General features: G+C 42.9%; 1 protein-coding gene across 6 annotated transcripts in view; it reads left to right on the top strand.

Annotated features, from left to right (window-relative positions):
- stard13a (StAR related lipid transfer domain containing 13a) overlaps positions 1-15,640 on the top strand; it is a 577,401-nt gene that overhangs the window by 415,220 nt on the left and 146,541 nt on the right. Inside the window, exon 1 of one of the 6 annotated variants that reach the window (XM_078222240.1) lies at positions 2,661-2,677. The exons of 4 other annotated variants lie outside the window; for them this stretch is intronic. Coding sequence is in view for 1 of the 2 variants with exons in the window: in XM_078222237.1 (XP_078078363.1) it covers positions 2,798-2,918 (121 nt within the window). In the remaining variant the exon portion in view is untranslated. Of the gene's footprint in view, positions 1-2,660; positions 2,678-2,745; positions 2,919-15,640 lie in introns of those variants that run through there. One more of the 6 variants, XM_078222237.1, reaches the window with a different exon arrangement.

Below are 15,640 nucleotides of genomic sequence, written 5' to 3'. Positions count from 1 at the left end.
CCAATGATGTGGATGTCCCCCCTCTCCCACCATCACCGGTCCTCCTCCAAATAATGGCAAGTCCTCAATGGGTTGCTCTAGAAGCCTTACTTCAGCCCCGCACCTGGGCAGTATGGGGAATCCAGAAGCTCTGGTGTAAAGCCGTTTGTGCATATTTAAATCCATTTAAATTGATGGAAATCAGGTTCACTCCCTCGTTGGGCATGCACCTGATTATGTTGCTAGCGGGAAGTAGGGAAGATCTAATTCTAAGATTTCCCCAGCGTAAATCCCTTATAGCCTTCTCGCGAGAATTAGCAACCATAATGAAATTTGTTCATGCGTTGAATGGGCCCAGAAAATTCCGGCCATAGATTTTTACAGCACAGAAAGAGGTCCTTTGGCCCACCATGTCTGTGCTGGCCACCTAACACCAATCTATTCTAATTCTATTTTCCAGTACTTGGTCTGTTCCCTGGTATGCAATGGCATTTCAAGTGCTCATCTAAATGCTTCATTTGAAATTTTCTGTCTGCTGCTACAGCCCATCCAGACACATGCCCCAAAATTTCAGAACCACTACAAACCCCATCCAAATATCAGAAGTCAACAATCTAAGAACCATGTAAACAATGCATTGTATAAACAGTATGATTTGGGAACTATTGAATCACAGAATCTTTACAGTGTGGAAGGAGGCCATTTGGCCCATTGAGTCTGCACTTGTTCTTTGAACGAGCATTCTACCTAGCCTTACTCCCCTACCTTACCCCTGTAGCCTTCCACATTCTTTCTTTTCAGATAGAGATCCAATTCCTTTTTGAACACCTCGATCGAACCTATTTCCACCACCCTCTCAGGAAGCTCGTTCCAGACTTCAACCACCCTCTGAGTGAAAAAAAAATCCTCACATCGCTTTTACTCCTTTTGCCAATTATTTTGAATTTGTGAATCTCTTGATGCCTGATAACAGTCATTATTTTTGTCCACTGCCACTCTGCCTGAGATCAGTGGGGGGGAAGAGGGGGAGGTGCCTGTGATTGATCTGGGTGGGGGGATAAGGGGGTCAGTAATGTTGTGGGGGTGGGGAAATGTCGGTGGGGGCCAGGGCGAGGCATTATCTAGCCTGGGAGGGATGTGGCAGGGGAGCAGCATTCTATCATTTATTTTCTGCGCATGCGCAGTTTGAGGCGCTGATTGGAGCTGCAGGGTTTCAGGTGCATTGAGCTCCACCCACAGGCTTGTGCAGCGCTATTTGGACTCACTGATATTTTTGCAGGCAGAGTGTGTATGGGAGTGCCTGAGAACGGGTCTAAATGTCAGATCTGAAACACTCCCAGTTTCAAGTCCGCCCAGCACTTAAAATCAAAATGGCGAAACAGGGCCCTAAGAGGCAATTTAGCATGGGCAATCCACCTAAGTTGCACATCCTTGGAGTGTGGGAGGAAACCGGAGCACCCGGAGGAAACCCATGCAGACACAGGAACAACATGCAAACTCCACACAGACAATCATCCAAGGCTGGAATTGAACCTGGGTTCCTGGTGCTATGAGGCTGCAGTGCTAGCCACTGTGCCACCGTGCCACCCATTCATTGGTACCAGGATTTCTTTCCAGTTTGACAGATGGAGTGATAGGTGCCATCGATGATTTGATTCACTACATTGAATCATGGAAGAGGTTGGCCAGCAGACTGGATACAAAGATTGATGACCTGAATGAAATGAAAGCTCTACTCACTTTGAAATAATAAAAAATATTCATAGAATCATAGAATCCTACAGTGCAGAAGGAGGCCATTTGGCCCATTGAGTCTGCACTGACCACAATCCCACCCAGGCCCTATCCCTACAAGCCCGTGTATTTAGCCCAGCTAATCCCCCTGACACGAAGGGGCAATTTTGCACGGCAAATCCACCTAACCCGCATATCTTTAGACTGTGGGAGGAGAACGGAGCACCCGGACAAAACCCACGCAGACACGGGGAGAACATGCAGACAATGACCCAAGTCGGGGAATCGAACCCAGGTCACTGGCTGTGAGGCACCAGTGCTATTCCCATAATACTGCTACAACCAAATGGACCATCAAAGTTAAAAAATAATATTCAAGTTGTTTAGAGAAGGTGCTATTATAAACTTGAATAAATATTAATTTTGAACTTATCTGAATTTGGTGCAATTTTTGACTTTTGTTATGACATCTTTTCCTAGATTAATATGGGATTGGACTGTGATGCTCTAAGTAGAAATGACTGTATCTTGACGATAAAATATTTTGCCAGGATATTGGCAATGCGTGCACCGTTATAAGCTGTGATGGGAGCAGCTTTGATGCACTGAAAGGAGTCAGTGAGTGCATCTGCTGCCGGGACAGGCGAGCTTGTGCTGCAGAGAGGAGCAGAGCCCCCTCCCAGCAGCGACTGTAATCGCGCGTCAGTGGCAAAGTCAAATCATAGCACATCTGGTACCGTAACTGACTGGGAGGGAGGAGGGAGTGAGCACGGGGTCCTGCCAAGGGGGACACTAGCCAGCCCTCCTCGCTTTCCGACAAGGCGGCAGCAGCAGCAGCCAGCTAGGCAAAGCTCAGCATTGAGCTAAGAGCCATGCGGCAAGCCATCGGCAGCTCCACAGCGGGCCAGAGAGCTCTCACCCTTCGCCTTCGGGTCCACCGGCGTTCCGAGGGACAGTAACCCAGGTAGTGAGCAGCTGGAAAGTTTTGGGAAGCGAGGGGAGGGGGCGGCGGCGGTGGGTGGAGGAAATTCCATGGAGCAGCTGCTGATGTGGGAGCAAGAGCATTATATCCTGGGATAAAGGGATGGCTCATCGGAAATCTGCGAGGCACCAACTGAGGAGGTCTTTCAGCGAGCATCTTAAGGACTCCACCGCCAAAGCTTGGGATTTATTGTGGAAAAATGTCAGGGAACGCCGCTTGGCAGGTCAGTCCCAACCCCGGATTACACACTCTTGCAAAGTTTGATTTGGGAAATCTAGCTGGGTGCTGGAGGAGATGGGAGGGGGTGGGGGTGGTTTGATATTTCTATAACTTGCTGCATCTTCCAGGTTTGTAAATAGATTATTTCATCCAGCAGCCTGGTTCCCCCCTTCCCGCTGGAGCTGGCGAAATGGGGAACTGAGAGATGAAAGGACAGTGTTGGGAAGTTTGAATGGGAGCAGAGCTGGAGATGATGAGTTGTTGCAACATTCCATCGTCACCTCCCATAACCGGGACATTCCTGGATACGGGAATGCAATCGATTATTTTGCGCAACAAGTTTACCAAATAATTCTTGGAATGGGCCAGGGTACACAGGGGCGATGGGGGAGGTTCTGCTGATATTTTGGCCCTGCTGTCATGATTGATAGTTCCTTTTTCCTGACGGTAGAATTGGGTGTTTTTTTATATATTGAAAGACTGTTGGAGAGCCGGTTCCCTGGTAAACTGTCTTCCAGCTGTGAATCAATACTTCCAATGTCCTACGCTTCAAACAGTAGTGTGAAGACAGCACTGTCTGTTGCTGCACAGCCTTTCACAAAGAGGGTGTGTAAACACAGCTTCTTGGTGTTCCCCCACCCAATAACACACGGACCTGAAGATTTTGTTCCCAAGATCAGACTTTAGCAGAAAAATAGACCAGTTAGCAGCAGCCAGAGTCAGTGTGACAGTGACTCAGCTTGTATCTCACAGTGGAACTGCCTCTGCATCCTGCTCGCTGAGGCCAGATGATTATTTCAATATCTTCTCATTACTGATTTGCGCAAAGCAAATACTATGATGGCAACCAGTGCAAATCCATCGATTTTAATAACAGCCAGCTGTCAGCTAAACTAGTGGAGTCTTGTGTTGTGAAGAATTTCAAACTGGGGCTGGGCTGCTTGCCATTAGTGTCTAGTCATCTTACTGTAAAGATTTCACTGGGTCAGATAACACTAGCTAATCTAGAAGTGACTTTGGACCAGCATGTGTTTACTTTTATTTAATGAGGAAGTTCTTTATTTACAAAAAAAATCCCACAGACCATGAGAATTCTCTGCAACTGCAGTCTTTCCCAGGCATGTATGGAGCCAGTTAATTAGAGCCTTTTAAAAAGCAATCATTGGAATTTTATTATTTATTTATGTTATGTGTGTGTTCCATTTTTATCCAGAATAATTATTTATATACATGGTACAATTTTTTTTTATCTAGGTGTTATCTTGAATGTCTTTGGAAAGAGAAAATATTGCACCGGTTTTGTTCCGACGGATGTAAATTCCCAATCTCCCCTAATTGCTCAATAAATGTCTGCAGAGAGTAGCTGAGCCATAGAAACGAAAAAGCTCTGAGCCCTGAGTTAACTTGTGTTATAGAGTGTTACAGCACACAAAGAGGCCCTTTGGCCCATCAGGCATCCAACACCTATCTGTTCTAATCTCATTTTCCAGCACTTGGTCATAGCCTTGTAATTCATTTATTAGTGCCACAAGTAGGCTTACATTAACATTGCAATGAAGTCACTGTAAAAATCCTCTAGTTGCCTCACTCTGACGCCTATTCAGGTACACTGAGGCACGGCCAATGCACCTAACTAGCATGTCCTTTGGACCCTGGGAGGAAACCGGAGAACCCGGAGGAAACCCACACAGACACGGGGAGAACGTGCAAACTCCACACAGACAGTGACCCAAGCCGGGAATTGAACTTGGGCCCCTGGTGCTGTGAAGCAGCAGTACTAACTACTGTGCCGCCATGATGTGCTATGGCATTCAAGTGGTCATTTAAATGCTTCTTAAATGTTGAGGGTTTCAACCTCTCCCACTCTTTCATACAGTGAGTTCCAGATTCCCACCACCTTCTGAGTGAAAAAGTTTTTCCTCAAATCGCTTCTCCTGCCCTCAACCTTAAATCTATGCCCCTGCTTATTGACCTCTCTACTCAGGGGAAAAGTTCCTTCCTATCTACCTTACCTATATCCCTCATAATTTTGTACCCTGCAATCAGGTTTCCCCCCTCAGCTCTGAGAAAAACAACCTCAGCCTAACGGCCACTCTTCATGAACGCTCCAACCCAAGCAACATCCCGGCGAATCTCCTCTACAACCTTTCTAGTGCAATCACATCCCTCCTATAGTGTGGCAAACAGAATGGCACACTGTACTTCAGCTGTGGCCTAACAAGCATTTTATACAGCGCCATCATATCCTCCCTGTACTTGCATTCTACGCCTCGGCTACTAAAAGCAAGTATCTCAAATGCCTTCTTGACCACCTTATGTATCTGCCCTGCTGCCTCCAGGGATCTGTGGACCAAGATCCCTCTGCTTCTCTGTACTCCCTAAGGTCTTACCGTTCATTGTGTATTCCCTTACCTTGTTAATCCTCCCAAAATGCATCACCTCACACTTTTTTCAGATTAAATTCCATTTGCCACTGTTTTGCCCATCTCATCAGCCTGTCAATATCTTCCAGTGCTCTAAAGCTTTCCTCCTTTCTATTTACCACACCGCCAATTTTAACATAATTGTGAAATACTGATCATACCTCCAACATTCATGTCCAGATCATTAATGTATACTACAACCAGCAATGGACCCATCAGTGATCCCTGTGGTATACCGCTGGACACAGGTTTGCAGTCAGAAGAACAACCTTCGACTATCACCCTCTGCCTCCTGCCACTCAGCACATTTTGGATCCAATTTGCCTAATTGCCCTGGATCCCATGGGCCCTTATCTTCTTGATCAGTCTCCCATGCAGGACCTTGTCAAAGGCCTTACTGAAGTCCATGTAGACTACATCAACTTCATCTATACATCTCGTCACTGCTACGAAAAGCTTAGTCAAATTTGTTCGACATGATCTCCCTCTGACAAAGCCATGCTGACTATCCTTGATCAATCCTTGCCTCTGCAAGTGGAAATTAATTCTGTCCCTCAGATTTTTTTCCAATAACTTCCCTACCACTTATGTCAGCCAGGGCAGGAACAGCAGGGTCACTTCAATTTCATCAGTATTCCCATATCAGTCAGTGGAGCTCTGCTCATGCACGAAAGCACCGACACTGCTTTCCCTAGAATTGATGCAACTATAATTTGCATTTATATAATGCCTTTAATGTAATAAAACATCAGAGGAGTGGTCGCCATCAAAATCTGACAATGAATCAATCAAAGGGATATGAGGACAGGTGATCAACAGCTTGGTTCAAAGAGGCAGGTCTTAAGGAGCATCTTAAAGAAGGAGGAGAAGGTAAAGAGACCGAGAGTTTTAGAGAGAGAATTCCAGAGCTTAGGGTCAAGGCACAGAAGGTATGGCCACCAATGATTAGGGTGAAGGAAATCAGGGGTGTCCAAGAGGTTAGAGTTGGAAGAACGCTAAGATCTCAGAGGATTGTTGGGCTAAAGGAAGTTACAGAGATGGACAGGGGCAAGTTCACCAAGGGATTTGAACATGAAAAAGAGAATGTTAAAACTAAGCTGTTGCTGAATTGGGAGTCAGTGCAGGCCAATGAGCACAGGGATGATGGTTTAATCATCAGCATAACGTGGTTTCAGCCAACTCCAATTGTTATAGTGCAAGTTCCAAAGGCAAGCCACTGTTCACAGTATAAAGGACAATAAAGTCTGCTTAAAGATTCTATTCACAACAATGTTTCTTGTGTTTATAGATTGTAATGATATTGCTCCTTCTCCACTCAGTACACACAAAAGAGAGCAAGGCAGATGACTCCTGTGTTGTTTCAAGTAACTCTACAAGATTGTTAGGGTCAGAAGATATTTTGCAAAATGAAAGCAACGTGGAAGAAATTATTGGTGTATTTGTGTGTAATTAATCTTAAAAAGTGTGGGAACAGCCTGCGTGGACCAACAAAAATGAAATGCTACATCTTTAAGATGTTATGTGTTTAATTGTCCTTATTCCAAATTCCAGTTACACCATCTTATGGGAGCAATTAGCTGCCACAGTTATCATTGAAGCCTGGATTGAGTGATGCAAATCTTTTAAATGGCAAACAGGTTTATTTGTGGTCAGTATATGAGCAGTATCAGTGACAAGAATGGAAACGGGGTAGCATTCAAATAACATGTAAATTACAAATGTCAGGCATTTTAATCTTTCCTACATTTTAAAAATAAAGAGCAAATTTAGTTTTCTAAAATTAAAGGAGTCCATGGGACTTAACACGTTAAAGAACTAATTAGCCCAATTTCTCTCTCCCTTGAGCACAAGCACAAAAATAGGCCACAAAGCCTGATTAAGTTGAAAACTGATTTGAAATTCACAGACAAAACTTGATGTGAAAACTGGCCTCTTCCCCACATAAGAGCTACCATAAGGTTAGCAAGTATGGCATGCTCTTCAAGTAAGTTACCACTGGTCACATCTACATCTTATAAAATACCTGAATTTTCCAACCTATCCTCTTCTACTTTTTCTCAAACATTAAAAAAATGATTTGGGTCACCCCTTGTTTGTTATAAGATAGGTTAACACAACGTCCGAATGCCCTAGATTACATTGTCATTCCTTGGCGAATTAACTGATCTCATAATCAGACATTGCATTTGGCTTCAGTACCCCTGGGCTAGGGAGGGGGAAAATAAATCAACCCCTGAGAATATAGGTGTATTAGTAGAGGATTTGGGACAATTTTTATGCAGGTAATGAATTAGTCGTGAAATAGAAATCTATTTGGAAAAATCTCCAGGCCAAGATGGCATGAAGTCTATGCTATTGAAAACCTCCTAGAATCTGTTACGCAAGACAAAATGAGTAAACATGTAGTAATCAAAGACAGCCAAATGAAGTTGTTCCAGGCAAGTCGTGCATTATACATTTAACTGAGTGTTTTTGAAGAGGTGACTATTTGAAATGATATATAGAATGCTGTAGACAGAGTGCCTAAGGTTTCAGAAGGTGTCTCACAAGAGGCCTATTAGGAACATTCATATGTACAGTGTAAGAGGAAATGCAGCAACATGAATACAAAGTTAGCTGGCAGACAATAAAGGAAGAAATACTTGCATTTATATCATACTTTTCATGATTGTCTGTCTCAAAACACTTTACAGCCACCGATGTACTCTTGTGGTTGCTGTTGTAGGCAGCCAGTTTGCACTCAGTGAACTCCTGCAAACAGCATTGTGATAATGACCAGATGATCTGTTTTTTTGTGATTAAAGGATAAACATTGGCCAGAACACCAGGAATAACCTTCCCATCCCTTCTTCAAAATAGTACTGGGGATCTTTTGCATCTGGCCGAGCAGATAGACAGGGCCTCAGTTTAACATTTTGGTAAATGGATGTTGCTTGGATTGGAGAAAGTTCAGTGTAGGATGCCTCAGAGACTGATGCTGGGTCCAATTTTGTCTTTGTGTATAGATAATTTTGAGTTTGGTTATTTGTATACAATCATGAAATGTGCAAATGACACCAATGTGAAAATTTGACAAAAGGAGAAGAGGACTGGATAAAAATTTCAGGAAGCCATCATTTGATTAGTATAATGCATAGTGAGATAGCGGGTGCTTTTTTTATTCATTTGTGGGATATAGGTGTCGCTGGCTAGTCAGCATTTATTGCCCATCCCTAGTTGCCCTTGAGAAGGTGGTGGTAAGCGGCCTTCACGAAACGCTGCAGTCCATGTACTGTGAACTGATCCACAATCCCATTAGGGAGGGAATTCCAGGATTTTGACCCAGCGACTGCAAATGAACGGCAATCATATTTCCAAGTCAGAACAGTGAGTGGCTTGGAGGGGAACTTTCCAAAATGGATACAAAAGAAATAATTCAATTTGGGAGAAAAACAAGAGGGTACACTTGACTAATGTGGATAAACAATGAGACTGTGGAGTTCAAAACTAAAGATACAAGTTCAGGTAGGTAAAGCCATGAAAAATTAATTTGGGGTTTATAAATAGGGACATGGGGTGCAAGAGTTAAGAAATAATTATGAATTTGTATATAACAATGGCTACACTTAGAATAGTTTGTATTGTTTTATATAACCCTTTATAGAGAGGATATTAAAGCTATAAAGTAGATCAAATGCCAGAGATGAGAAACTAAAGATCTGAGGAGAGTTTTGCGATTCTGGGCTAATTTTCACTGCAACAGTGAAGACTAAAAGCAGATTTAATAGCAGTTTATAAAATTATGGAGTGCTCTGTTAGAGTGGCGATTGACTATTTCCACTGGTTGGGGAATCAGTGTCAAGGAGTCATCGATTTAAAGTTATCCCTGAAAAAAGAGAGATTTCCTTACACAGAGTTGTTGGAGAATTGGACTGTTTTGCTACAGGAAATTGGTTGATGCATGCCATTGTTTTAAGGAAAAATTGGATAAATATTTGAAGCAGAGATATGAAGTTTTGGAGAGAGTACAAAGCAATGTGAAGGGCAAAGAGGCAGCATTTGCTTAATGGGCCTGAAAAACAAATACAGAATCAGTGGGGCGGCACGGTGACACGGTGGCTAGCACTGCTGCTTCACAGAGCCAGGGACCGGGTTTGATTCCCGGCTTAGGTCACTATATTTATGGAGTTTGCATGTTCTCCCCGTGTCTGCGTGGGTTTCCTCCGGGTGCTCCGCTTTCCTCCTACAGTCCAAAGATGTACGCGTTAGGTGGATTGGCCATTCTAAATTGCCCCTTAGTGTACCCGAACAGGCGCCGGAGTGTGGTGACTAGGGGATTTTCACAGCAACTTCATAGCAGTGTTAATGTAAACTTACTTGTGACTAATAAATAAACTTTTTTTTAACTGTTCTCCTTGGTGGGTCTAGTTTTTTTTAATTCATTCATGGGATGTGGTCATTGCTGGCTGGGCCAACATTTATTGCTCATCCCTGAGGGCATTTAATAGGGCATTGTTCTGGGTCTGCGTCACGTGTAGGCCAAACTAGGTAAGGATGGCAGATTTCCTTCCCTAAAGGACATTAGTGAACCAGATGGGTTTTTATAATGCTTGACAATGGTTTCATGGTCATCATCAGACTGTTTATTCCTAATTTTTTGTTATTGAATTCAAATTTCACCATTGGCCATGGTGGGATTCAAACCGGGGTCCCCAGAGCATTACCCTCAGTCTCTGGATTACTAGTCAAGCGACAATACCACTACGCATATTTGAAGGCCTTTTACAATGGCAAGTGGGACCTGAATGCCTGTAAGGGGAAGAGGGGAGGGTGGAAGAACATTAGAATATAAGAAATAGGAGCAGCTGTAGGCCATTTCACTCCTTAAGTTGCTCTGTCTTTAATAAAATAATGGCTGATCCGATCCTGACCTTAATTCCATTTTTCTGCTTGCTCACATAACCCTTGACTCCCTGTCTGACTCAGCCATGAATATACTCAATCACCCAACCTCCACTGCCTGCTGGGGAGGAGAATTTAAAACACCACCAGCTCTCTGAGAGAGGAAAATCCCCCTCACCCTCATCTTAAATGGTAGATGCCTGATCTTTAAACTGTGTCCCCTACTTCTAGTTTCTCCCACAAGAGAAAACATCGCTGAGGGTCTTGGGGTGGCATGGTGGCACAGTGGTTAGCACTGCTGCCTCACAGCGCCAGGGACTCAGGTTCGATTCACAGCTTGGGTCATGCACGTCTGCACGTTCTCCCTGTGTCTGTGTGGGCTTCCTCCGGGTGCTCCGGTTTCCTCCCACAGTTCGAAAGACATACTGGTCAGGTGCATTGGCCATGCTAAGTTCTCCCTCAGTGTACCCGAACAAATGCCGGAGTGTGGCGACTAAGGGATTTTCACAGTAACTTCATTGCAGTGTTAATGTAAGCCTACTTGTGGCACTAATAAAAAAAACTTTAAACCCTGTCAAAGGCCTTCAAAATCTTTTATGTTTCAATAATATAATTTTTTAAAACTCTAATAAGTTTAAGTACAAACTGCACAACTTTTCTTTAGAAGACAAACCCTTCATCTGAGGAATGAGCCTAGTGAACCCTCTCTGAATTGTTTCCATTGCTAGAATGCTCTTCCTTAAGTAAGGTGACCAAAACTGTACACAGTAATTTTGGTGTACCTGGAAATCCCTAAACAAGAATCTGCACATAATCAACAGATGCATGAAGGTTGTTAGGCACCTGTGTTGGAACACAGGTCTCTTTTGGCGATAACCTTTGTGACTTCCAAAGACACATTGTGCCTTTAGAGCTTCCAGAGGAACCCCTGATATGTTGCCAAACAAATCCAAGAAAAATTTTGAGAATAACACCGGGGACTCTTCATTGCATTCATCAACCTGACCAAAGCATTTGGTCAGTAAATCACAAGATTCTGCGGATTGTGCTCCAGAGATTAGGATTTCCAAGAAACTTCACCACAATCCTGCAGCTGCTTCATGATGATCTGACCACAAGCAACTTGAGTGGCAGATCTGAAATATTCCCCTTCAAAATTCAGACTAGCTTCAACAAGGCTGTTTGATATTTCCCATCTAATTTACAATGTACCTGATAATGGCCATTGACTTCATCAAAGATCAACTGTGTGAGTATTAAATACCCTCTCGATGGCAAACCTTTTAACCTCAGTGGCCTCCATGCCAAAACTAAGCTGACCACCATAGACATACATGATCTATAGTTTGTGAGTGCTGCAGTGTTGTTGCTCATTCTGCACCAGATTTGCAAGCCACTCTTGATCGCTTTAATTATGCATTCAAGAAATTCAGCCTGTCCTTGAAGGTTGCCAAATCAAAACTCCTGACATGGTCAGTTAAATATTCTACCTCCCATATATGTTGAAGGAGAGACTTTAGAAAATGTTGAGCACTTCCCATACCTTGACAGCCACCTCTGTCAAAAGGCCACCATTGATGAGGAGATGCAACACCTGATCAGCTGTGCCAGATTAGCTTTCTACAAACAATGACAGCTAGTGCTTGACAGCAAAAGCCTCCACAAGTCGACCAAAGTCCTAGTGTATAGAACAGTTGTTGTCTCCGCACCTCTTTATTGCAGTGAGGCCTGGATCGTGTATCAGTGACACCATAAAACCATAAGATATAGGAGCAGAATTAGGCCACTTGGCCCATCGAGTCTGTTCCGCCATTCAATCATGGCTGATATTTTTCTCATCCCCATTCGCCTGCTTGATCCCCTTATTAATCAAGAACCTATCTATCTCTACCTTAAAAACACTCAATGACCCGGCCTCCACAGCCTTCTGCAGCAAAGAGTTCCACAGATTCATCACTCTGTCTGAAGAAATTCCTCCACATCTCTGTTTTAAAGGATCGTCCCTTTAGCCTGAGGTTGTGACCTCTGGTTGTAGTTTTTCCTACTAGTGGAAACTTCCTCTCCACATCCACTCGACCCAGGCCTCGCAGTATCCTGTAAGTTTCACATATGAGAGCTAGAGAAATTCCATCACCAGTGCCTCTGGATTCAATGGGAGAACTGTCAAACAAATGCTAGTGTCCCTCTTGAAGTCAGCTCTACAAGCATTTGGGCAAAACTCCTGCAAAATCAACGTTAATGGACTGCACATTGTGTCCAACATTTCTCCCCACAAGATCCTGTTTTCTCAATTCTCAGAAGTTAAAGTTTAAAGTTCATTTATTAGTGTCACAAGTAGGCTTACATTAACACTACAAAAAAAAGTTAAAGTTTATTTATTAGTCACAAGTAAGGCTTACATTAATACTGCAATGAAGTTACTGTGAAATTCCCCTAGTCGCCACAGTCCGGTGTCTATTCAGGTCAATGCACCTAACCAGTACATCTTTCAGAATGTGGGAGGAAACCGGAGCACCCAGAGGAAACCCATGCAGACATGGGGAGAACGTGCAAACTCCACACAGACAGTGACCCAAGCCGGGAATTGAACTCGGGTCCCTGGCGCTGTGAGGCAGCAGTGCTAACCACTGTGCCACTGTGCCTCAGATGGCTAGTGTTCCAGGGGAGGTGAAACATAACGCTGGAAAGACACTCTGAAGCTCTCCTTGAAGTGCTGCAGCATTGACATGAATGCCAGGAGGATTTTGCTATCAATCGTTCAAAATTGAGACACTTGTCCATCAAGTTGCATCACATCTTCAGCCCAAACACCTTAATGATGAGACAGAGCAGCAACAGCGAAGGGAAGAAAAGGAAGCAAATCCTGCACTCAAGATCCCTCTACCTGGTGGATGTCCTGTCCCATGTACCCAAACACCCACAGGTCAAGAATCGGTCTGTTTAGTCATATGAAGACCCCGTGGCAGAAATTCAGAATCCTCAGGAGGTGCTATTATAGAGTCATAGAGGTTTATAGCATGGATACAGGCCCTTCAGCCCAACTTATCCATGCTGCCCTTTTTTTTAACCACTAAGCTAGTCCCAATTGCCTGCATTTGGCCCATATTCCTCTATACCCATCTTACCGGTGTAACTGTCTAAATGCTTTTTAAAAGACAAAATGTACCTGCCTAACTGTCTAAATGCTTTTTAAAAGACAAAATGTACCTGCCTCTACTACTACCTCTGACAGCTTGTTCCAGATACTCATCCTCTGTGTGAAAAAATTGCCCCTCTGGACCCTTTTGTATCTCTCCCCTCTCACCTTAAATTTTTGTCCTCTAGTTTTAGACTCCCCTACCTTTGCGAAAAGATGTTGACTATCTTGCTGATTTATGCCCCTCATTATTTTATAGACCTCTATAAGTTCACCCCTAAGCCTCCTACACTCCATGGAAAAAAGTCCCAGTCTATCCAGCCTGTCCTTATAACTCAAACCATCAAGTCCTGGTAGTATCCTAGTAAATCTTTTCTGCACTCTTTCTAGTTTAATAATATCCTTTCTATAATAGGGTGACCAGAATTCGAATTGATGGACAGCCAACAATGACTCGAGATGTGATCTCACCAGTCTTCTGTACAGCTGTAGCAAGATTTCCCTACTGTTATACTACACCCCTCTTGCAATAAAGGGAAAAATCCCATTTGTCTTTCTTGCTACTTACTTTACCTGTGGCTGATCTTTTGTGATTCATGTACCCAGATCCCTATGTACTGAAACATTCTCTAGCCTCTCACCATTTAAATAATATTCTACTTTTCTATTTTTCCTGCCAAAGTGCACAACTTCACATTTTCCCATATTAGACTCCACCTGCCAAATGTTTGCCCATTGACTTAACTCTTTGCTTCCTCCTCACAACTTAGCTTCCTATCTTTTTTGTATCATCAACAAATTAGTCTAAAATACAATCTGTCTTTTTTATCAAACTTATTAATATAGATTGTAAATAGTTGATGTCCCAGCACTGGTCCCTGTGACACTGCACTAGTTAGAGTTTGCCATCCTGAAGATGGCCCATTTATCCAGACTCTCCTGTTAGTTAACCAATCCTCTATCCATGCCAATATATCACCTCAACAGTATAAGTTTTTAACTTGTGTAATAATCTTTTATGTGACACCTTATCAAATGCTTTTGGAAATCCAGATACACTACATCTACTGGTTCCCTTTTATCCACTCTGTTACTTTAATAAATTTCATAAAACCATAATGACTCTGCCTGATAGTATTATTATTTTCCAAATGTCCAGCTACTACCTCTTTAATAATGGATTCTAGCATTTTCCCAATGATCGATGTTAGACTAACTGGACAATAATTTCCTGCTTTCTGTTCCCTTTCTTTGTTGAACAGTGGCAGTTTTCTGATCGGCTGGGACCTTTCCAAAATCCAGAGAGTTTTGGAAGAATACAACCATTGCATCCACCATCTCAGGAACCTTCCTTAAGACCCAAGGATGCAGGTCTCTAGGTCCAGGGGCCTTGTTCCATTAGTTTTCCCATTGTGATAGTGATCATTTTAAGTTCCTCCCACCTTCTGCCACAATTCTTGGGATGCTTTTTTGTCTTCGACTGTGAAGATGAATGCAGAAGGATTGTTCAAAATCTCTGCTCTATCCTCCTTTTCCCATTATTCATTCCCCAGTCTCACCTTGGAACCAATGATGACATTTCTGCTCTTTTCCTTTTTATATGTTTGTCAAAGCTTTTACTGTCAACGTTTATATTTCTCATGGTCCAATTTCTCCCTCTTTATTTTTCTTTAGTCATCCTCATTTGATTTCTAAAACTTTCACAATCTGCTGGCCTATCACTAATGTTTGCAGCATTGTATGCCTTTTCTTTCAATTTTACACCACCCTTAAATACCTTAGTTAGCAACAGATGGTGCATCCTTCTGGTAGAGTCTTTATTCCTGAATGGAGTTTATCTTTGTTAAAAGTTATGAAATATTTCCTTAAATGTCTGCCAATGCTTTTCCATCCTCTTCCCTTTTAACTTATTTACCCAGTACACTTTAACCAACTCTGTGTTCATACCCTTGTAATTTAATTGCCTTTATTTAAGTTTACGACAGTAATTATGGACTCACATTTCTCACTCTCAAACTGAGTGTGAAATTCTATCATGTTATGATCACTGTCGCCTAAGAGGATCCTTTGCTATGTGGTATTTAATTAGTCCTGCCTCAGAAAATGCCCTGAATACACTCTATGAACTCATTCTCCAGGCTACCTTTGCTAATTTGATTTGTCCAAGTGAGGCAAAAATTAAAGTCACCCATGATTATTGCAGTACATTTCTTGCAAGATCCCATTATTTCTTGATATACACTCTGTCTTATTTTATAGCCACTGTTGGGAGTGGGGAGGGGTGGG

Source organism: Mustelus asterias, chromosome 10, assembly GCF_964213995.1.
Source record: "Mustelus asterias chromosome 10, sMusAst1.hap1.1, whole genome shotgun sequence".
NCBI lineage: Eukaryota > Metazoa > Chordata > Chondrichthyes > Carcharhiniformes > Triakidae > Mustelus > Mustelus asterias.
Note: the sequence above shows the minus strand (reverse complement) of the source record. Positions and strands in the feature narration are given on the sequence as shown.